The sequence below is a fragment of the Canis lupus genome, chromosome 18 (assembly GCF_011100685.1).
Source record: "Canis lupus familiaris isolate Mischka breed German Shepherd chromosome 18, alternate assembly UU_Cfam_GSD_1.0, whole genome shotgun sequence".
NCBI classification, from domain to species: Eukaryota; Metazoa; Chordata; class Mammalia; order Carnivora; family Canidae; genus Canis; species Canis lupus.
In genome coordinates this window covers 39,327,981-39,350,101 of record NC_049239.1, presented here as the reverse complement: position 1 = coordinate 39,350,101, position 22,121 = coordinate 39,327,981, and the positions used below count along the sequence as shown (strand labels likewise).

At 50.6% G+C, this 22,121-nt stretch overlaps 1 protein-coding gene across 1 annotated transcript; it reads right to left on the bottom strand.

The window, feature by feature from the left end:
* Nucleotides 1–271: 271 nt before the first annotated feature.
* On the bottom strand, nucleotides 272–4,028 carry APLNR (apelin receptor). Its single transcript, XM_038562461.1, has one exon. The coding sequence runs from the start codon at nucleotides 3,606–3,608 to the stop codon at nucleotides 2,469–2,471; it is 1,140 nt and encodes a 379-aa protein (XP_038418389.1). The 5' UTR covers nucleotides 3,609–4,028; the 3' UTR covers nucleotides 272–2,468.
* Between the last annotated feature and the right edge of the window lie 18,093 nt (nucleotides 4,029–22,121).

Genomic DNA, 22,121 nt, shown 5'->3' with positions numbered 1-22,121 from the left:
CCACCCTATCCCCACCTCACCCCCCACCCCAGCCTTTATTTCCTGTGCTTCTCCTGGGCTCACTCCCACCCCTGCCCTGCCCTGGGTCTAGTTCTCCCAAGTTTTGCCCATCTCCCCTCTCCCATTCCAGTTTCCCACCTGACTCCCATTAGCTCCTACTTCCCTCCTGTGCCCCCTCAGCCCAAGTCACCTCCCACTGGGACATCTGCAAACAGGGGGGCCTTTCCTCATCCCATGACACTTGTGTGAGAAGAGGCTCTGGACACAGCAATTACACAAAACAGATTTATTGAATGAACCGAAGTGACTAACAGGGTCAGAAAACATAGCAGAGACGTTCCAAAGAGGGGGCTGGTAGGGGATGAGGGAGCCTCCATCCTCTGTCCAGGGCCACCAGTGAGTTCCAGGCAAGAGGTCTCTGGGGTCACTGAGGAAGGCCTCAGAAAGGCACCCTCTTCCCTTCTGGTAGCTTCCTCCAACCTTGACCGCATGCTTTGAGGACAGCCCTGGGCTGAGAAAGGGAGTCTGTGGAAGATTCCAGTCTGTAAGGGGGAGATTAAGCTGAGGAGAGCCTCTTCCTTTCTCCTCCTCCCTCGGCTCCTGGAGCTGGCGCCATCCCAGGGATGGTCAAGCTCTCCATTTACACCACGCTGGGCTCTTCCTGCCTCCATGGCGCAAATCTTGTCCTTCACGTCCTGTCGGGAGGCCTCCAAGAACAAAACCTGGAATATACACATCCCTGCCTCCAGCCCACAAAGGCCCCACCATCAATTTTGTCCTTGAGGCCTCTCTGGTGGCTTGAAGTCATGCCCTCAGCCCTGCCACAGCTGCTCCAGTCATCATTCCCAGCCCCCCAGCCCAGCAGGAGAGGCCAATGGGTCCCATCCTGGTGGTGAGGTGACAAAAACCCCACCCAGTGCTTTTCACCCCAGGCAAGAAGGCATGTTCCTTAGGGAGGGGGACACAGACCCAGGGAAAGGGGAGAGTGGTAGGGAACACACTCATGGACTCAGAGCAGGGGGGAGAGGTGTGGGAAAGGAGCCAAGGAAGCTCTTAACCACCTCCTGCTTCCCTCATGGAACTAGGAATGATGGCACCCAGCACATTGGGTTTCCCCAGGGCTTGGGCACCACTGCCTTGGGGACAGATCTCCCAAGAGGGGTCCCAGCCCTAACAGGAACATCTCTCTTAAAGCACGGACCAGCCGTCAGAGCCCCCAAATCCAGTGGGGGAAGGGGTGAATTCATTTTTGTTCTATATTGCCTCACTATGTCCCTCTTTCCCCAAGGATGCTGCGTGCAGAGTGGAGAAGTGGTAGAGAGTAAAGAGTAGAGAGTAGGGGGGTAGTTCACCCAAGTGACGAGTGACACAGGCACACTGCTCTTCCTGTTATACTCATCTGTGTACACACACAAGCACACACACACGCACACACATAACTCTTGGCACCCAGCAACACCAGTGCTCAAGAAAAGTGTCCTGCCTGGAGATGCCAGGCTGTGGTGGGGAGACCTACAGGTCCCAGTTCTGGAGAAGGTCGGAGGGGTGAGGAATTGGAAAGGGAAGCCAAGCAGCATATAGACTAAATACGGACTCCCTTCTTCCTCGACGTTGCCTTCCCGACTCCCCACTCATAGAATGACACCTAGGAGCCGGCAGTCCCATCACCAACCCCGTGGACTTCCGATTGCCATGGGGAATAGAGGTTGAATGAGAGGAAATCTGCAAAAAAAGCACATCTAGTTGGCATGAAGGAGGGGCTGCAGGAAGCGAGGCCCCCTTCTGGGATCCTTAGTGCCCGAAACTACAGTGAAATGGTCCGGTTTGCAAGAAAGTTCTGGAGCTCCCAGCTGCAGAGCCTGGAACTAACTTTGCTGACACCAGCCCCGGTCCCTCCTTCACTCTCGGGGAGCCAGAGAGTGTGTGCAAGCTTCAGGATTCTTAACCCTTGGAAGCCCTGCAGAACCAGGGAGGTGAATAGGGGAAGAAGGAGGGATTAAAGAGGAGGTGTGCCCCGGAGACCGGGTTGGAGCCAGCAGGTGACAATTCGGGCTGGAAAGTGCAGACAGAGGAGAAAGTAGGGGCAGGGAGAAGGGACAGGGCATTAGGAAGAAAGGAGGGAAAAGGAAAAGCTGGAGATCCAAGAAAAGGAGTGGGGGCAACCCAGTTCAGTTGAGCCAGCACAACTTCCCTTGTTTTATATACAAATGGGGAAACGGAGGCCCAGAGGGGTCAAGACACTCGTGCAAGGTCCGTCTCACGGATACCGAGTGGCCGAGCAGGAGCCTGCAGGGCTCAGTGTCCTCCCACTCAACCACAAACCTCTGAACAAGCCTCAAGAAGGAAGGAAGACAAGAGGGGGCAGGGGGGCAGGGAGCAGGGGAAAGGGTGGAGTGAGAGGGAGAAGGTGCTGTCATGCTACCTGACTTTCAGAGAGCAGGGGAAGGCCGGGCAGGCCCCAGCCCTAGTCAACCACGAGGGTCTCTTGGCTGTAGGGGATGGACTTCTCGTGCATCTGCTCTGCACCCTTCCCCGAGTTGGGGCCAGGGCCCCTGGCTGTGGCCGGAGGAGTAGCTGGCCGACTTCTCCCCGCTGCTGCTGTGGGAGGCCGCGCCGCACCTGCTCCGGCCGCAGCAGAGCATGGACGCGCAGGCCTGGCGGAAGCGCGGGTCGAAGAAGGCGTAGAGGAAGGGGTTGAGGCAGCTGTTGACGTAGCTGATGCAGGTGCAGTAGGGGAAGACGTTCATGAGGAAGATGTCCAGGTCGCAGGGCCAGTGCAGCAGGCCGCCCAGCATGTAGAGCGTCTTCACCAGGTGGTAGGGCATCCAGCAGAGCGCGAAGGTCACCACCAGCACCACGATGATGCTGAGCAGCCGCCGCCGCTTCCGCAGGCCCTCGATGCGCTCCTTGCGGAAGTGGCCGGCGATGGTTTGGGCGATGAAGAAGTAGCAGGTGAGCATGACGGTGAAGGGCACCACGAAGCCCACGGCGGTGGACGACACCCCCAGGCCCACCTCCCAGGCCCACTCGGAGCTGGCGGCGGCCACCATGGAGTAGTCCATGTAGCACTGCACCTTGGTGCTGTTCTCCAGGTCCCCGGTGGAGCGGAACACCATGACCGGCAGGGCCAGCAGGGCGGCGAGCACCCACAGCACCGCCGTGGCCACGGCCCCGCTGACCCGCAGCCTCAGGCGAGCGTTGGCCACGGGCCTCACGATGGCCAGGTAGCGGTCGAAGCTGAGCCCGGTGAGGCAGAAGACGCTGGCGTACATGTTGACGAAGATCACGTAGCTGCTGAGCTTGCAGGCGAAGGTGCCGAAGGGCCAGTCATAGCCCCGGTACGTGTAGGTGGCCCAGAGCGGCAGGGTCACCACGAAGGTCAGGTCGGCCACGGCCAGGCTGGCGATGAAGATGTCTGCTGAGCGCCTCTTCTCGCGGCCGCTGCGGAACACGGTCCAGAGCACCAGGCCGTTGCCCGTGGTGCCCAGGAGGAAGACCAGCATGTAGATGGCGGGGATGAGGGCGCCCGACGACTTCCAGTCCGCGTACTCGCACTCGGACTGGTTGTCGGCGCCGTAGTAGTTGTCGAAATCGCCAGCCTCCTCCATGCCGGCAGCGGACAGAGGCCGGGCGGGGGCCCCAGGCGGGAAGGGCCGAGGGTGTCCAGAGCCCCCCCAGGGAGCCGCCGAGGAGCTGCCTGGGGCCCAGCCGTCCCCCCACCCTCTCCTGCCGAGTCCCCGAGTCCCCAGTCCCGGCCTCAGCCAAGCCGCTTCCCTGCGCCCTCCTGAGTCTCTGTCTCCTCCGTGTCTGGTCACTCCCTCCTCCCACCTCCAGACCAACCCCTCACTTGGGAGTCTTAAGATCTTTAAGTTACAGCCCACTTTCTTTTTTTTTTTTTCCCTCCTTCTCCTCCCTGGGCAAGTGGACCGAATGGAGCCCTGCTGCCCTGGGCAGAATATTATCTGGGGCTTGCAGCCTGCCCTCCTCCCGGCCCCGCCTCCACCCTCTGGCTGCCACCCACCTTCTTCCCAGCCTCAGCCTCGGGCTCTGCTTTCCTCTGGCCTTTGGAGCAGCCCCTCCACAGACCTCCTCACCCTCCCATTCTCACCCCCTCCCATCCACTAGAAATGGGGCGAATTATGCAGATTGAAATGGAGCCCGAGCTGGAGCCAGGACGGGTGGGGGGCAAGGAGGGTGTGAGATTTCGCAGGATGTTCTGAGCATCTGGCAAGCCCTCCCCGCAGGCAGGCGGGTCTGGCCCCCACCCTCCCCCTCCTGCCCTCCCAGCCCCCACGCAGACCAGACCTCACTCCTCTCTTCCCCCCCCCTCATGGCCATCCTCCTTTACACCTCCACACTTTGACCCCCTCTCTGGAAACTTTTATGGTTTACAGACACAGTTAAGGGGCTTTCTCCAGGATTCATGCGAGGTTGGCAGACCGCCGCCGTTTGCAGATGGCCTGGGAAGTTTTAGAGGGTGGAGGACAAAGTCGCAGGAGAAAGAAAGTCCAGACAAAAGTCATTAAGTCAGGTGATTAAATCTGCGGGGAAACGGAGGCCTAACAAGGCAAATGTCTTGCTCCAAGTCACAGGGATGAATCTCGCTACAGTTCTGTGGTTTGCTTTCCTTCCTTTCCAAGCACCTGCCTCTGCTTACCAGATAGTAGGTGATCACTAAATGATGGAGTGAGCTAAGGGATGGATGGACTGGTTGCTGGTGGAAAGAAAAGCCCGTAGGCTCTGGGAACCTCAGACACACTTCAATCTTCGGGGACCAGCTCTCTGTGAGACCAGCAGCCAGAGGAGGAGGCAAGGGAGGGGCAGCCACTGAGGGGATGCTATGGGCACAGTCCCGGACAAACTCACTTTGCCCCATCTGTTCAGCTTTCCAGGACCTCTGGGCAGGAACAAGGGAAGGCCACACAAGATTTCATTCTTAAGTATACCTCTCGTGAGTGGAGGAGTCCGTCTAAGGTTGGGCAGGGATAAGATGGCACAAAATCAGGAGATAAGTCATGGCCCCATCCAAAGTAAAAGGCTTATAAAACAAGAATCCCTTGTCTCAAAGGAGGGATGGTCGGAAACCCTCGTGCAGGGGTCTGCAAACTCAAATACTCACAAGGAGCTGGTTCAGAGGGTCATGCATCTTATATGTGCTTACTATCTCCTTTAATTGGCACGACTTTGGAAAGTAGGCACTCCTATTAATCTCCACTTACGGATAAGGAAACGAAGGCACGGGGAAGTGAGGTCATAGCCAAGGTCACTCGGCTGGTAATTGTCAGAGCCAGATTTTGAACCAAGGCTTGAGCACATAGACTAAACCTCAAGTTCTCCCACCCACCCACCTACCCGCAAAAAAAAAAAAAAAAAAAAAGAAAGAAAGAAAGAAAGAAAGAAAGAAAGAAAAGAAAAAAGAAACCTCAACCCTTTTTAGATTGGCAAGGTTTGTCATCTGCTGAGCATCATAGAAATGTAGGATCACACTAGGATACCTGTGATTCACATTAAAATAAGCTCTCTTGAGAGAAATGTTTTAAAGATTGACTAAAATATTTTAGAGATCCTCCCCACTCTCCTGATTGAACGGGTTCTGAGAAGCCCAGCCAGGCAATCATTGGGGGTTGGCACCATAGCATGGTCCGGAAACTGCCCCGTGGCCAACCACCTCCAAAGAGGATTCCTGGTCACCTGAGGCCAGCAGGAAAGCCAAGCAGGACCCAGCCACTGGCACCCTGGCAGTCTGCAAAACGGTGGTCAGGACACCCACAGATTTCAGACCGAGAGCTCTATTGACCTCATAGGGTAGGGATTGTTTGGGGCCTGCTTGCTCCGGCATGTTTGTCTAATAGAAGTCTGTGCAGGTGGAACAATGGTCTTCATTAATCTGACCCTAAACTTGGGTGAAAATGGTTAACCTTCAACCATGTCAGACTACCTCAGCCTTGACCTATCACAAGGGGCCTGAGAGGTGTGCAGGAACCAGTCTGGCTCTGGTCAGGTCACAACTGATGGCAGCTGTCATGAATAAAATTGCTCAGGACATGCGAGGATAAAGGCCAAGGTCAAGACCCCCCAGGTAATCCAGATCTTTGTTTCTCCCAGAAAGATGTGGGCACCCAGGCCCTTTGCAGCTAGGAACATCGGAGAGCCAGTGAGCTCGCAGTGTTCCCCAAATCTGGTCTCCCCTCCCCCCCCAAGTTGTTCCCACTTGGACCCTAAGCCAGATAGAGACCCTGTGGGAGAGGCTATGGGCCCATCTCTTTAGAAAGCCACGAGGTTCCCTGACTCTGATGGGGTAAGAAACGGTTGCTCTCACCAGGGGAACCAAACTAGGGAAAATTGGGAAGGAATTGGGGGCCGAGACTAGGAAGTAGCTACCGATTAGGGCTGGACTGAAGTACGGATGAGATCTGACCTCCAGCCAAAAGCCAGCTGGAAGCAGGTGGCCTGAGTGTCCCCAGCAATGGCAGCCTGAAATGAGCAGAATCAGCCAACCTCACCCAGCCTGGGACCCAAGGTCCCTGTCCACCCAACACAGGTGACAGTTTAGTGAAGAGGACCAGTAGCGGAAGCCTGATCTCATGTGCCCCCAGGGCTTAGAAGGAATGCCTCAGCAGAGCACACCTGGGCAGACACCTGTACCCGTTTGTTTTTTGTTTTTTGTTTTTTGTTTTTTTTTTGGTAACCCCCTCCCCCACCTCAGATTGGAGCCTGGTAAATGCCTGTTGAATTAAAGCTGTAGGAATGTGCTTGGGGGAAAATATGGGAGAAAGGCTGGGTCTTCACTCCAGGGCTGCTCCCCTGCATTAACAAAGGCACCTTTTTTGCTACACTGACCCAGAATAATCTGCCCCGAGCCATGTGGCAAACCAGCAGCCAGGGCAAGGCTGTTGGCCAGTGTCCCCGGGGCTGCCCTGCCCTGGAGAGGCTGATCGGTCTCCCGGGGGACTTCACTCTCTCCTGGGAGATTTCTTCAGGGTATTGTGAGGAGCCTGGCATGACCGGCTCCTGGCACAGCAGCGCCCCAGACCTGCTGCGGGTCCCTTTGAGGAGAGCCCAGACCGCCGGGGGACCTCTGGAGTCAGTGATTCAATGGCCCTCCCCCACCCCAGCTCTGAGCTTGTCCCCGGCCTAGAAATGGAGACTGGCTTGGCCCTCCGCCCCTGACTGCGTGTGGCTGCATGTGCACTCAGGGGCAGGGCTCGTGTGTGCCGTGGGGCCGCTTGTGAGCAAGCAGGACATGAGTGTGCGCAGGGCACGCGCGTGCATCGGGTGCGTGCGTGCTTTCACAAGCCGGTGTGTGCCGGGCTCAGGCACTGGAAAAGCCTCCTCCTTGGAGGGATGGGAAAGGGTGGTTCGTTCACTGGGTCTCTAAGGGCTTGGGGTGAAGGAGAAGGCCCAAAGGCTCTGGTCTGCAGGGACCTGCCCAGCCCCTGCCCCAGGCTCTGGGTGGGGGGACATCAAAGTGAAGCTGTCTTTCTCTGCCCCTTGCTGACTTCTCACCTCCTCCCCCAGCCCTGCCCCAGCCCCCTCACTTCACAGGTCTGCTTTGAACTCACCCAGGGCCTCGGGGGCCTCTTCTCCCCTTCCCAGGAGAAAGCACAGCTGTGTGCTGAACAGCTGGTGGTGTTATCTGAGGGGAAGGGGAGGGAAGGACAGGGATGAGGACGAAACGGGGCTTCCCAGCCCACTCTGGGATTCCTCCCACCTTTGTCCAGCCTCACACCACCCCCTCCCCCACCGCAGCCCTGCACGCACTCACACACACAGGAGCCCCACCTTAGCAGCTTATCTGAGCAAAACCAAATGGCCAGCTGCCTCTGACAATTAAAGCAGACCCCCCTCAGCCCTCAGCAGCCCCTTCTCCCCCAGCCATTTGGTGCTACTTCAAACTTGCGGGCGTACTCCAAAGGCCTAGGACCCAGGGCAGGGTCGGGGGCTGCTCTGCAGACTGCAAACGGAGGAAAACCTGCAGGCCCAGGAGCCAGTCCCATCTCGGCTACTAAGTCATTCACTCGGCAAATATTTATTGAGCAGCTCCAATAAGCCAAATTCCACCCGAGGCACGGGGCCCACGCTGAATTGTGTGAGCAGTTCAGACCACGTCCCCAATGTCCTGCATATGTGCTCTAGAAGCCGAGAAGACACAAAATAGCTGGACGCAAAACAGATTCAATGAGCTCCGACAGCGAGATGGGCTGCAGAGCAAGCTCACCCGGACAGCCACTTAGGGTCAACGTTAGACGGAGCCGACCACCAGAAGAGGGCCTCGTCGGAGCACTGCCATGCTCCCTAAACTCTGACCGAACCATTCGTTTGCTGTGTGACCCTGGACAGGGCTCTTCCCTCTCTGATCCTCAGTGTCCCTGTCTATGAGGACATTGAACCAGCTGGCAATTCTGGGAACTACGGCAGTGGCTCCCAGAGGCGGTTGGAGACGTGGATTTCCTGCTAAAGCAGTCAAAAAGGGGAGGCAACCTGACTCTCAGTGTAGCAGGTCGATGACAGACAAAACCAGATCAGAACCCTTTCTCCCTGCCGTGGCTTGCAGCCCCCACCTAACGGGTTGTTCATCAGGCTGTGAGTAATGGGGGTCTGAACACACTTCCTGACGTTCCCCAGCCACCCCCTCACCCCTCACCTGACATTACCCTCCCCCAGTTATTTAGCACACCTCCCTATACTAGGTGGCCTCTAGTAAATGTGTGGGGACCCAGTTGCTAGGTCACTGACCCCCCACCCAAGCTGAAGCCCTAGGAGACAGTAAAGGGGGTAGGGGGCAAGAAGGTCACCCCTGACACCTTAGTAAGACCATCCTCTCGGGATGCCTGGGTGGCTCAGTGGTTGAGCATCTATCTGCCTTTGGCTCAGGGAGTGATGCCAGTGTCCTGGGATCAAGTCCCACATGGGGCTCCCCACATGGAGCCTGCTTCTCCCTCGGCCTGTATCTCTACCTCTCTCTCTCTGTGTCTCTCATGAATAAATAAATAAAATCTTAAAAAAAAAAAAAAAAAAAAAACACCACCCTCTGTAAATGTCAAGTAGCGGCCCCTCCAGCTTGGATTTTCAAGACTGGATATGGTGGCTCTGCTTACCCCCTGGTGTTCAGGATGGCTTTGATGAATAAGAACTGAGAATATGAATCAATTATTATTTCACAAACAGAGTGGATTAGATAAACAGACCCTTCCAAAATGACAAGCCACTGGGGTGGGTGGGGAACGGAGAGCAAGCCAAGTGGTCTCTGTGGGTGCAAAGGTTGCCGCCAGTGATCTACCCACATGCTCAGCTTCACTAATGAGGAAAAGGAGGCCCCAGGGTGGGGGGGGTACTCATCCAGGTGTCCCCACCGGGTCACACCCACTGTCCCCTGTGCCCCTGTGCTTTCCCCTCCCTTCCCTAAAGATCAGGTCCGGAGGAAGCCTTTCTCCTTGGAGCTCACTCGCCTTTGTTAGCCTGACATAGGAGAGCTTGGGCAGGAGGCAGCTAGGACAGGAAACCGCGCAGAGGCCGGAAGGAGGTCAGGAAGAGGCGGACAGGACCCTGGCCCCGCTCACACCCAGCCCTACTAGTCTTCAGGAGAGCAACAGGGTGTTTCCAAAAATATTTACAGTGAGTCTAAATTAATGAGGTACTGTATGAGCGCTGACAATGGGAGGATGTGGGACCAAGCCCTCCAGGGGAGAAGACCAACGCCGACAGCCACAGGCTGCACGAGGGCTCTGGAGTGGGGAAGGCCCCCCACGACCCAGGGACAGGGAAGTCAAGCCCTCCACCCTGGGGCCAGAGCAGGCACTGGATACGACGGCACCCCATCGTGGCTGCCCAGCCTCCCCAGGAGCGGGGACACCTCCTCGACCCCTGCTTCTGCAAAGAGGATCACCAACCTGCCTCCTGCTCCAATCCCATGTGGAAATCTCCTCTAGTGCACCCAGTCTGAGGACCTCTTGAATACCTCTGTTGCCCAGACACTCACTCCTGTCCCCTGAAAGCCCACTCCACCCGGGTGCAGCACCGCTCATTCCACAGTGTCGTCTTCCACAGAGCAGAGGGGTCCAGAGCGCAGCACCGCTGCCCGCAGGTCACATCCCACGGGTCAGGGAGCCATGGCCAGCCTTGACTTTCTTGTCTGTAAAATAGGAGTCGTTATAGTATCTACCTGATGGGGTCCGTGTGAGGATTCGACGGGATGGTAAAGGACCCAACTGGGGGGCAGAGGGACACCGCGCAGGCAAAAACTCCACAAAGGTGCAGAGATCCAAACCAGAGTTTAAAATGTCTCTGGGTGGGTATCCCTGGGTGGCTTAGCGGTTTAGTGCCTGCCTTTGGCCCAGGGAGCGATCCTGGAGTCTCGGGATCGAGTCCCGCGTCGGGCTCCCGGCATGGAGCCTGCTTCTCCCTCTGCCTCTCTCTCTCTCTCTATGTCTATCATAATAAATAAATCTTTAAAAAAATAAATAAATAAAAATTAAAATTAAAAAATAAAATAAAAAAATCAATAAAATGTCTCAAGGTGAAAGTTAGTGATAGCTGGAAAAGCCAAGCACCATTTTGTTGCCATTAAAGTGACACGGAAAAGCTTGACATGCACCGTCCGTGTGTTACCGCTCAGCCCAGGAGGCTACCAAGCCCTTGGAATGTGGTCGGGGCCAGGGGAGAAGAGCTGCAGGTGTAGAATGCATAGGCCAGGCTGCAAGGACTTGGCCACAAAAACGAGACAGAAGACATCTCAGTAGTAATTGGTTATATTGATTACATGCACAAATGATAATATCTTGAATCTATTGGGGTAAATAAAATATATTATTACAAAGAATTTTACATGTTTCTCTTACTTTATTGATTAACGTGGCCATTAGAAAATTTTTGATGACATGTGCAGTTCCCATTATATTCCTGTTGGGCAGCACTGAGCTAAATAGTCAGCTCTGAGGTTTAAGACACCCATTCCAGAGGCACCTCTGACGGGAGATTAGAAAGGAGAAATGGGGGCACCGGGGCGGGGGGCTCAGAGGTTGAGCATCTGCCTTCGGTTCAGGGCATGATCCCGGGGTCCTGGGATCAAATCCCCCATTGGGGTCCCCACAGGGAGCCTACTTCTCCTTCTGCCTGTGTTTCTGCCTCTCTCTCTCTCTGTCTCTCTCATGAATAAATAAATAAAATCTCTAAAAGAAAAAGAATGGAAAAGTAAATGCAGTCGTCCAGACCAAAGTTCTGTATTGAGGGGAGGACTCAAGTCGGGATCCTAAGCTACGGTGCCAAGTAAACACGACTTGTAGCGATAGGTTAGAGTTTATCACACCCCGATAGGAAAGTTGTCAGGCACTGCGTAAGCACCTCTACATGCTTTCCCCAAAGTAGTTTTCATTAAAAAATTATTTTTCCTAATTGCACTAAAAATTCAGCAGAGGATTTCCAGCATGATTCCCATTTTACGGATTAGTAAACCAAGGTTCTGAAACGTACATCATGGGCTCAGGAGCACTCGACTTACAAGAAACAGAGAGGGGATCTGAACCCCTGACCTTGGCTCCAGAAGCCTGCAAGCTCACCGCCCAGGTATGCTTTCCCAATGCAGGGCCCTGCTTCTGCACCCTAGTAGAACCTGCTCCGTGGCAGGGAACCTCCGAGGCTCTCCCGCACGGCAGGGCGGCACCAGCCATGTAACCCATCTGCCTGCACCATGGGGTGAGTGATGAAAACCTCACCCAGGGCTGCCGTCAGGGCTCACAGGGCCATGACAGCAACAGGCTCATTTGTAAGACCGACGTGCTTTGCACTGATTATGAGAGTGAACTCTGAAGGCAAAACATCTGGTCTCAAATGCTAGCTCTGCTACTTTATCCCTCCAAGCTTTGGTTTCATTAACCATAAAATCAGGTAATAACCCACTGCAGTGGTCAGAATTATAAGATACTAGACAAAAAGACTAGGCCCGATGCCCGGCAGAGAGATTTGCTCAGTAAACATTGCAAATGACAGTGATCTTATTTAAATCCTCACAATTAGCCGAAAGAGACCCGGAGGGTCGGTTAAGATCAATAGGAACGATGATATTCTCAGTTTACAAATGCAGAAACCGAGGCTCAAAGACATTACGAAACTTGTCTAAGTTCCCCGATTTCTAAGTATTGGAAGGAGAATTCAAACCCAGGATGGCTGGTTCCCCGGTCCGCAGTCTTAAGAGCACAGTGTGTAGGTCATCATCTTGCACCAACGGTGAAGTCGTATTTCCTTTCCTCGGGTAGCACAGGTATCCAGTGGCAGTCTGCCTTTGCCAAGGAGGCATGAGGCTGTTACTGCAGCATCTCTTGTCCCTGTGACTGCTCCTAGTCTCAGGAGTGGTTGGGGAGATGGAGGTAGGCACTGGACACCAGGGTCACTCCCAGACCAGGGCACAGAGCTGCCTCCCAAGCTCCATCCTCGCCAGGCTGGTATCTGCTGGGTGCTTCTGACCTGGGAGATGCTGACATCTGGTGGGAATGAGCTGGTACTCAGTCTTGACCTCCCCTGTGCCTGATTCCCAGCACTGGTGTCCTGGGCAGAGACCCTGCAGGCTGAGTCCCCAGCAGGGGGTGGTGCTTAGGTCAACCAGACCTCTCCTTCCTCTGGGTTGCCATGGCACCTGGAATTACCAACCCCAGAATCTTTCAATTGTGCAATTTGTGTGAAGGATCCTTAGCACAGGGGACTTACCCACAGTCCAATCAGCTGATGATTCTGAGGCTGAGCGGGTCCAAGAACCCAGCTAGCTCAGGTGCCCAAGTCTGCAAAGGAATCGAGCAGTAGGTCCCTACACTCAGCTCAGCGTCTTGAGCCACATGTTATCTCCTGAAATGTGGTTACATTGCACGATAATTATCTAATATCACGTTATGACACTCATGTAAGGAAAGAAATGTTCTTGTCATTTCCACTTTGGGTGAAAACCAGAGACACTGAATCATCCTCAGTGTTATTCGTGACACTCCCTCAAGCACGTCACTGCGTAAAAACATAGCAAAGTGAAAAGTGTGACTCTTTTATTAAAGAAAATTATGGACTAGGAAACTTTTTAAAATAAACTGACAATGGATTAAGAAAAAAGTTGGTCAAGTCCTGGAGGCAAGAATCTCATTACTGAGCACCTACTGCCGCCGTGTGGTAACTTGCATGACAACAACCTCAGAATTTCTTAGAATTTCTTGTCTGAACTTTTTATCTCAACGGACTTTGTACTGAAATGAATGTCTCCCACTCCACCCACAAATTTTAGCGTGGGACACACAATTGAGTGGGCCCAGGCAAGAAGTGTGAGCATAGAAATATACTTCGTTCAGAACCAGTCCAAGCTGCTGCTGCAATCTTAGCCCTGGGACCCTGGAGGCTACGTAGAGATCTAACTTAATGTATGTTTTTCTAGTGTGGTGTGTGTGTGTGTATGTGTGTGTGTGTGTCTGTGTGTCTGTGTTCTCTCTTTTCCTCTTTCTCTTTCTGGAAAGATTTTTCCTTTGTCTCAGAAACAGCTATTCTGATAAGACAGGTGAACTTGGGCACAGAAAGGAACGAGGATAGAGCCCATGAGTGGCCATGCCAGGGTGAGAGCTACAGACTCCAGAGACTCACCTAATGAATGAACGTTGCGTTTTCCTCTGTGGGGACCCTATGCTAAGCTCGGTGGTGATCCCAAACACTACCGAGGCCTTTACCTTTGAAAAACAGAGACTAGTGGGGAAGACTGGCATCTGCTAACTGACATAGGAAAAGTTAAGCTATAGCAGTGGGAAACAATGAAGGAGTTGTATCCACAGCCAGAGTTTTAGGGTGAAAACATGTAGAGGTTCCAAGTACTGAAAAGACTATGACATCCTCCGTAATTTAAAATTAAAACAAACAAACCAACAACAAAAAGACAAGTGTAATGAAATCCCCCAAAAGTCTTGTCTTGCCCACGATGACTTCTTCGATGTTATTTTGTTTTTGAAAAGCCAAATAGCATGTTATGAAAAATTAGGAGCGACTCTGTTTCATCAATTCCTGAAATACAAAATACATACTTAGTCTTCTAATGAAGAATCCAAGACTGGATACATATACAAGAAAGGTTTGACTTAGAAAAGTCAAGAAATACTCCCCTGAGGAAATGATTACTGCCCCCAAGAGCTTCAAGATGAGAAGGCAGTTAGGGGAAAAAGATGACAAACAATTACAGCAAACCTGGGGCAGAGCACGTGCAAAGGTCCTGAGGCAGCCTGGAGCTTGGGAAAGCCGAGGCTGAAAATAGGTAGGTGAGGACAGTGGAGACTGTGTTGCAAGAGGAGGCTAAGGACCAAGCCACATGGGGCCTTGTGGGCCACCCTAAGGAGCTTTGCCTTTATCCTCCCAGAAATGGAGAGTAGTAGAAGGGTTTTAATTAGCAGGGCACAGTGACAAGATCCAGCTGGTGTTACAGAAAAGCCGCTCTGGCTGTGCATGGAGAATGGATATGAAGAAGGACAAGAGTTCATTTAGAAGACATTTGTTCCCGTGAGAGGCGATAGAAGCTTTGATTAAGAGTGTGATACTCAAAATGGAGAGAAGTGAACAGATTTCAGAGATATTTTGGATTGGATCTAGGCATAAGGAAAAGGGAAGTGTGAGTGTCTCTTAGGTTTCTCCCTTACGGGACTAAATGAATGGGGTGTCACTCATGGAACAGGGTGCGACAGGAAGCGGTAAGCAAACCCTGATATCTGCTTAGAGACTGCATGAGAGTCTTGTCACGGGTTCAGATCTTCTCAGGCTCCCCTCCCCTTGCCCCAGCTCTGCAAGGGCTCTAATGAGCCCGAAGCAGGCAGCCTAGCGGCTCCTCGTCTCTGGCCCATGCCGTGCCTATTGGCCTCCCACTCTGGGGCTTCCCTGCTGCCCATGTCCTTGCAGACTCCATGCAAACTCAGAAACGCAAGAGAGTTAGCACCCCAGGGGATGAAACGTTGACCAGTGGAAAACAAGCCAGTGGAGAAATTCTTCCTGTGTTCTCTCCCAGAGGGCTGGTCCTCAGGGACAGTTTATACCGTTTAGGATAGTAGTCCTACAGATTGGCTGGTTCACAATATGCATGATCATCTTACCTCTCCCTCTTTTCTGTGACGGTCCCCTTGTAACTTATTCCTATTCTCTGGAGTTGATTCCCTAATAAAAGAAGACTATAGTAGCTCCCTGCCTCAGACGTTGCCCTGAGGGGAGCCCAGTAATATGACTGCCCCCTCTCCAGTGCATCAACTGGGGTCACAGCTGCATGACTAGAGACTGGTATGTCCACCCTCCTTCTCAACAGCTTATTCTCTAACTGTCCATGGGGTATGGGTAGAAATAATATGTATTCTATCCGGGTCATAGCCTCCAAAAGGGACATTGCTTACTCTTCACTTCCTGAAACAGGGGTGTGGGGCTAATGAGCCAGCATTGACCATGTGGATGAAGACACCATGTGGAGGAATGGCAAACAGGGGGACACCGTGTGGAGCAGAGCTGAGCCACGCATTGTCTTATCTCACAGCTTCACTGTACTACACTTCACTGAACTACAACTAACACATAGGAAGACCAGATTTGGGGAAAAACCCATGAGTCTAGTTTCATACATTTTACTTTTGAGCAGCCTTTGAGAAATCTGAGTGAAATGGGAATTGAGATGTGAGCCTGGAAGTCAGAGGGGAGGCCTGAACTGACAACATAAGTTTGTGAATCATCTCCCTCTTCTTTGTGGCTGGGTAATTAAAGTCCAAGTGTGTCTGAGGTGGTCTAGAAAGGGTAGAGAGGGAGAAGAAAAGGGAATTTCTAAATGGCCCCAGTCATCCCTACCTCCTGTGTTTATGCACTTATGCAATTTCCCTTGAATGTGGGTTAGAATATAAGAAAAGTGATGGGATGTCACTTCCAAATCAAGTCACAAAAAGACTGGCTTCCATCTCATATGTCCTCTCTCTCAATCACCTGCTCTGAGGGAAGTCAACCTCCATGTTGTAAGTTTCCCTACGGAGAGACCCACATGGCAAGGACCTAAAGGAGGCCTCTAGCCAAGAGCCAGGGAGGGACTGAGGCACTTAATCCAACATCCCATGAAAAAATGAATCCTGCCAATAAGTACATGAGGGATATTGAAAGCAGATTCTACAGTCCTTTCAGAGTATTATTCAGCCCTGGCCAATACCTTAATTGCAGCTTTGGGAATCTTTACTCCAGAGACATCTAGCTAAGCCACAGCCAGATTCCTGACCCAGAGAAACCATGGGATAATAAATGCTTATTTTCTAAGCTACTAGGTTTGGGGGTGATTTGTTTCTCAGCAATTGGTAACTAAGACAGAGCCCATGCCAGAGCCATGAGGAGCTCTACTCCTTTAGCGGCTGGGAGTGGAGAACCAGCCAATAAAGGAGGCCAAGAGCAAGCAGCCATGGGCATAGGAGGCAACCCAAGTGGGTGCCAAGTCTACAGAACCCAGGAAAAGATAGGAGGGAAGAGTCAGTAGTGTTGGGATGCTACTGACAGATCAAATAAGATGAGATACAAGTACTGATGAATGACATGATGTGGGGGCACCAGTGACCTCAGGATATAAGCTGCTCCCTCAGGACCAGTGGGCCTGGAAAACCTGTTTGGAATGATTGAGGAAAAAGCTGGAATGAAGGAAATGCAGTACTTTTACTCCAGTTTTGACAGTGAAAGCAAAAATTGAGCAGTAGTTAAAGCTAAAGACAGAATTTTTTTAATGGAAAAGACTTGAGCTTGTGTTAAAGCTAAGGGGGGGGCTTCTGGGATGGCAGGGTGAGGAATGTCATGGACCCACTCCCCAGGAAAGAACCATCACTGGTGAAAATCATTAAACCCAACCACTAGAAGTCTCTGGAAATTGTCATCATAAAAGAGGACAGCACAGTAAGAAACACTTATTTAAGAACTAAATCTCAGTAAGTACAGGAAGACTATGAAACTTGAGCTTCCCTCCCCAACTCTTCATCTCAACAAGACAATGGAAGCTCCAATCTGAGCAGGTTGTGTAAATAAGGTGGTCCTCTTTCTCCCCTAAGTTCCCAGTCCAGGAATAGTGTATTTTGCGGGGAAAGGCAGACCACTAGCATTTCTCATGTCCCCAAACTCCAAGCTGCAGAGGCTAACCTCCTGGCAAAGGTGGCCAAACTGTTGGGGGCTCACTCCCTCTACTTAGTTCTTCTCCTAGATCAGGGGCTTAACCCCAGGCACAGCAGGCTAAGAATATGGGAGCCCTGATTGCTTTCACCCCAATTCAGTTGTAAGGTGGAGGTTCCATACCAGGAGAAGAAGCCGAGAAGACTAGAGGCTGCCATCATCATTCAGTGCCCTGCTCCTGACTCAGGATCATCATTCCAAAAGAAGTGACCATCCCATCCCTCACCCCTAAAGAAATGGTTCAGAGATTTCACCTAGGATGAGGATGGAGAGCTCCAAAGCTCTTCCCACAGAGACTGAATTTATATGAAATGGAGTGTGGGGAATTTCAAGTAAGAGTGCTCACAAAAGCAATGAAGATTTTGGAAGTAAGCAATTAAGAGGAAGTTAGTAGATCCATTAGAGCAAAAAGCTAAATCATAGGCCAGCTAGCTTACCAGAGAGAATCAGGTTAAGAGATAGCTAAGAAGAGCCCTCCTGGGTCTAAACAAACCTCAAAGACTTGCCTTTAAAGCTACCTTTGCAAAGGTGCCCAAATCTAATTGGATCAGACTGCAGAGCAATATACACCCCCAGGGCATTGTCAACAACAATAGAGCAAGCAAAATTAAATGAGTGGAGGCTAAGAGCTGGATGTGATAATAGCAAAGGCAAGCAGCTTAATAGAGATTTTAGAGAAAGAGACTATCAAAGAGAGCCCTGCTAAAACCCACCATCCCAGGATGACCATGTGCATGCCCAAAGCTACACTCTGTGAGGAGCAATATCACAGGCTTCATATTAAGCCAGAAGTATAATTTACTAAAATAGTTCAGCCAAGTCACTAAACACATGGCAACAACAGAAACAAACCAGGGAGGGACAGACTATAATCTCCAGAGTTTCTATAGAATATCACCTAAAATGTCCAGACTTCAAGGAAAAATTACAAGACATGCAAAGAAACTAAAAAGTGTAGCCCATGCAAGGCAGAGGGGAGGGAAAGAAGCGGCAACAGAAACTATCTGTGAGATAGCCCAGAAGTCAACTGTAACAGACTTCAAAGCAGCCTTTATAAATATTTTCAGAGAAGTAAAAGGGATCGTGCTTAAATAAGAGATAGGATCACAATGTTCCATCAAGAAGAGACTCTCAATAAAGTGATAAGGATTATATATATTTTTAAAAGAACCAAATGGAAAATTTGAAATTTAAAAGTGTGATAGCTGATCTGAAAAATTCATTAGAGGGGACACCTGGGTGGCTCAGTGTTCGAGCGTCTGCCTTTGGCTCAGGTCTGCCTTTGGCAAGGTCAGGACAGTAATAAAGACCATGTGGTACTAACATAAAGACAGGATAGACATATATATCAGTGGATTAGAATACAGTCTCCAAAAATAAACCCTTGCATTTATCGTCAACTGATTTTTGGCAAGAGTGCCAAGACAATTCAATGGGGAAAGAAAAATCTTTTCAACAAATGTGAGGACAACTGAATATCCACATTCAAAGGAATGATGCTGAATCCCTATCTCACACCATAGACAAAAATTAACTCACAATGGACCAAAACCTAAATGTAAGAACTAAAGCCATGAAACTTTAAAAGAAAACATAGGCGTAAGTCTTCATGACCTTGGATTAAGTAACAGTTTCTTAAATATGACATCAAAAAGCACAAGCAGCAACAACAAAAAATAGATACATTGGACTTCATTTAAACTGAAAATTTTGCTCCAAAGAAGACCATCAAGAAAATGAGAAGACAACCCACAAAGCAAGAGAAAATGTTGACAACCATATATCTGATAAGGGTCTTATGTCTACAATATATAAAGGATTATTAGCACTCAATAATAAAAAGACAACCCAATTAAAAATTGGCAAAGAAGGGGTGCCCAGCAGGCTCAGTTGGTGGAGCTTGCAATGCTTGATCTCGGGGTTATAAGTTCAAGTCTCACATTGAGTGTGGAGTAAAATCTTTAAAAAAAAAAATTGGCAAAGGGTCTTTTTTTTTTTATTTTATTTATTTATTCATGAGAGGCACAGAAAGAGAGGCAGAGACACAGGCAGAGGGAGGAGAAGCAGGCTCCATGCAAGGAGCCCGATGTGGGACTCCATCCCAGGAATCCAGGATCAGGCCCTGAGCCAAAGGCAGATAGATGTTCAACCACTGAGCCACTCAGGCATCCCATTGGCAAAGGATCTTAATGGACATTTTTCCGAAGAAGATATACAAATGGCCAATAAGTGTGTGAAAAGATGGCTAACATCATTAACCAAAAATATATCATTAACCATATTAACCATCACTAACATTACATTCAAAGCATCACATTTGCTTTATTAACCATAAAGCAAAATCAGAGTGAGATACCATTTCATACCCACAAGAAGGGCTGTAATAAAAAAAAAAAAAAAACAGACAATAACAAGTGTTAGCAAGGATGTGGAGACATTGGAAATCTCACACGCTCCTGGTGAGAGTGGAAAATGGTGCAGTCACTTTGGAAAACATCCTGCTGGTTCTTCAAAAGGTTAAACATAGAATTACCATATAATCCAGCAATTCTGCTCCTAGGTATATACCCAACAGAAATGAAAACGTGCCATACAAAAACATGCACACAAATGTTCACATAAATATTATTCCTAATAGCCAAAAAGTGGATCCAAACCCAGATGTCCATCAGGTAAAGTGTAGTATAGCCACACACGGAATATTATTTGGCAGTAAAAAAAAAAAAAAAAAAAAAAAAAATTGATATATGCTACAACCTGAATGATTCTTGAAAACATTATGCTAAGTGAAAAAAGTAACAAAGAATCCCACATTGTAGGACTCCATTCATTTTAAATGTCTAGAATAGGCCAATCTACAGAGACAGGAAGTATTAATGGCTGCCTAGGGCTAGTCAGGGAGAGGAGGTGGGAAGGGAAATAATTGCTGGGGGGGGAGGGTGCAGAGCTATAAATACATTCTAAAATTGATAATAGAGATGACTGCATAACTCTGAATACATTAAGCACCATTAGGTTGTTACACTTACACAGGCCAATTATATGTATGGCATGTGAAGTATATCTCAGCAGAGCTGTTATTTCAAAAAATAAAAGTCAACAGAAAAGATCCAGTCAAAAGAAGGAATGAACCGGATGAAGGCAGAAAGGGATCAAGGACAGGCCAGGCGAGGGAGCGATCCAAAGCAGAGGAGGATCAACTTTCAGCAGCGGGACAGCAGCCTTGCCTCCCTGGGGGGTTGGGATCTGTGCCACCCGTTGGGAGGTCCGAAGAAGAAGTGGGTTTGAGAAGATGCCTGTTCTCATCTGATGGATGAACAGGAGTAAGGGGAGCAAGTCGGGGGGTTTGAAGGGAATGGAGTTTGGATGCATGGTGTCTCCAAGCAGTTGCCATGGAGAGCAAGGTGAGGGCTGCTAGGAATGCCACCACCCTGATGTAGCCTCACATTCTTGCCCCCAGCCCCATCCATTTCCTGCTTCTTCCTTTGGGCCTGCATGCAATTCACGGAGCGCTTCTCAAACATAAATAAGCGTTCATGGGGAGTGGGAAGGAAACAGTCGTCAGGCCAATGAGAAATGGACAGCTTTGCACAAAAGAGAGGAGGAAGGCTGAGTGAAAGGCTGAGGAGAGGGAAGCTGTAGCCTGCCTGGACCTGATGGAACCAGCGGTTACCTATACGCAGGGCCAGCTTCATGGGTGCACGACCTGTACGGCTGCACAGTGCCCACACTCAAAAATGCTTCATCATGCGTGGTTTTTCTGCCTTTGCTGTCAGTGCCTAGAATTTTTTTTTTTTTATGATAGGCACACAGTAAGAGAGAGAGAGGCAGAGACACAAGTGCCTTGAAATCCTTAATGAGTTTTGTACAAGAGGCTCCACGTTTTCATCTGGCACTGGGTCCCCCAAACTAGGTAGCCTGTCCCACCCTCTAAAGAACTATCCAGAATCTGACCAAGACTGGCTACATAAGTAAAAGTGACTTCTATTCAGCCTGAGGCAGGAGGGGTGTGACGGGCAGGATCACAAAACTCAGATTGGGACACCTGGTGGCTCAGCAGTTGAGCCTCTGCCTTCGGCTCAGGGCGGCTCAGGGCGGCTCAGGGTGTGATCTTGGAATCCAGGGATCAAGTCCCACATCAAGCTCCCTGCAGGGAGCCTGCTTCTCCCTCTGCCTATGTCTCTGTCTCTCTCTGTGTGTCTCTCATGAATAAATAAATAAATAAAATCAAAAAACAAAACAAAACTCAGATTAACCCAGGAATGAATCCCCAGATCATCCCTCTCCCTACTACTATGTATCTCCCAGGCCAGCTTACTCTTTCTTGACACAAAATCTCAGTGAGAAACTGGTAGTTTTGTTATTCAAATATATTTACTGGGGAAAGGGGAATTAGGCTTCCCCACCCCTCTGACATCTGGCTCAGCCCAGTGATTTGCTTTAGCCAGGAAATGTGTCACTCCTAAGCAGAAGCAGAGGGACCCGGCACGCGGCCTACCAGGATTTATTTTCCTCTGTCCCAGATATAGGCTGCCCTCTCAGCCAGGTCCTGGGATGAAGATGCCGTGGGGCAATGCTACCGCCAAGCTGGGGTGGAGCACATGCAACAGGTAGGCCTGCATTGCTGTAAGCCCCCCGGAAACCCAGAGTCGTTCATGACTGCAATGTCCTCTAAGGTATCCGGACTAATGAGAGTGGCCTCCGTTTGCTAGGACAACCTCACCTTAAAATCAGCAAATTAGGAGATGCTCCAAGGCTTTTCTCTCACCTCTAGAACTAACGTGACACATAATAGGTATTTGCTGAATTCATTCAGAGTGGAGAACTCAGGTGGTCTCCTCTGAGTGATTTCCAAACTCCTTCATCTGTGTTCAGAACACCCCCCGACCCCGCCGCCACAACCAAACTCGACAGTGTTATCTTCCACTGGCCCACTGGCCCCCAAAGGACTG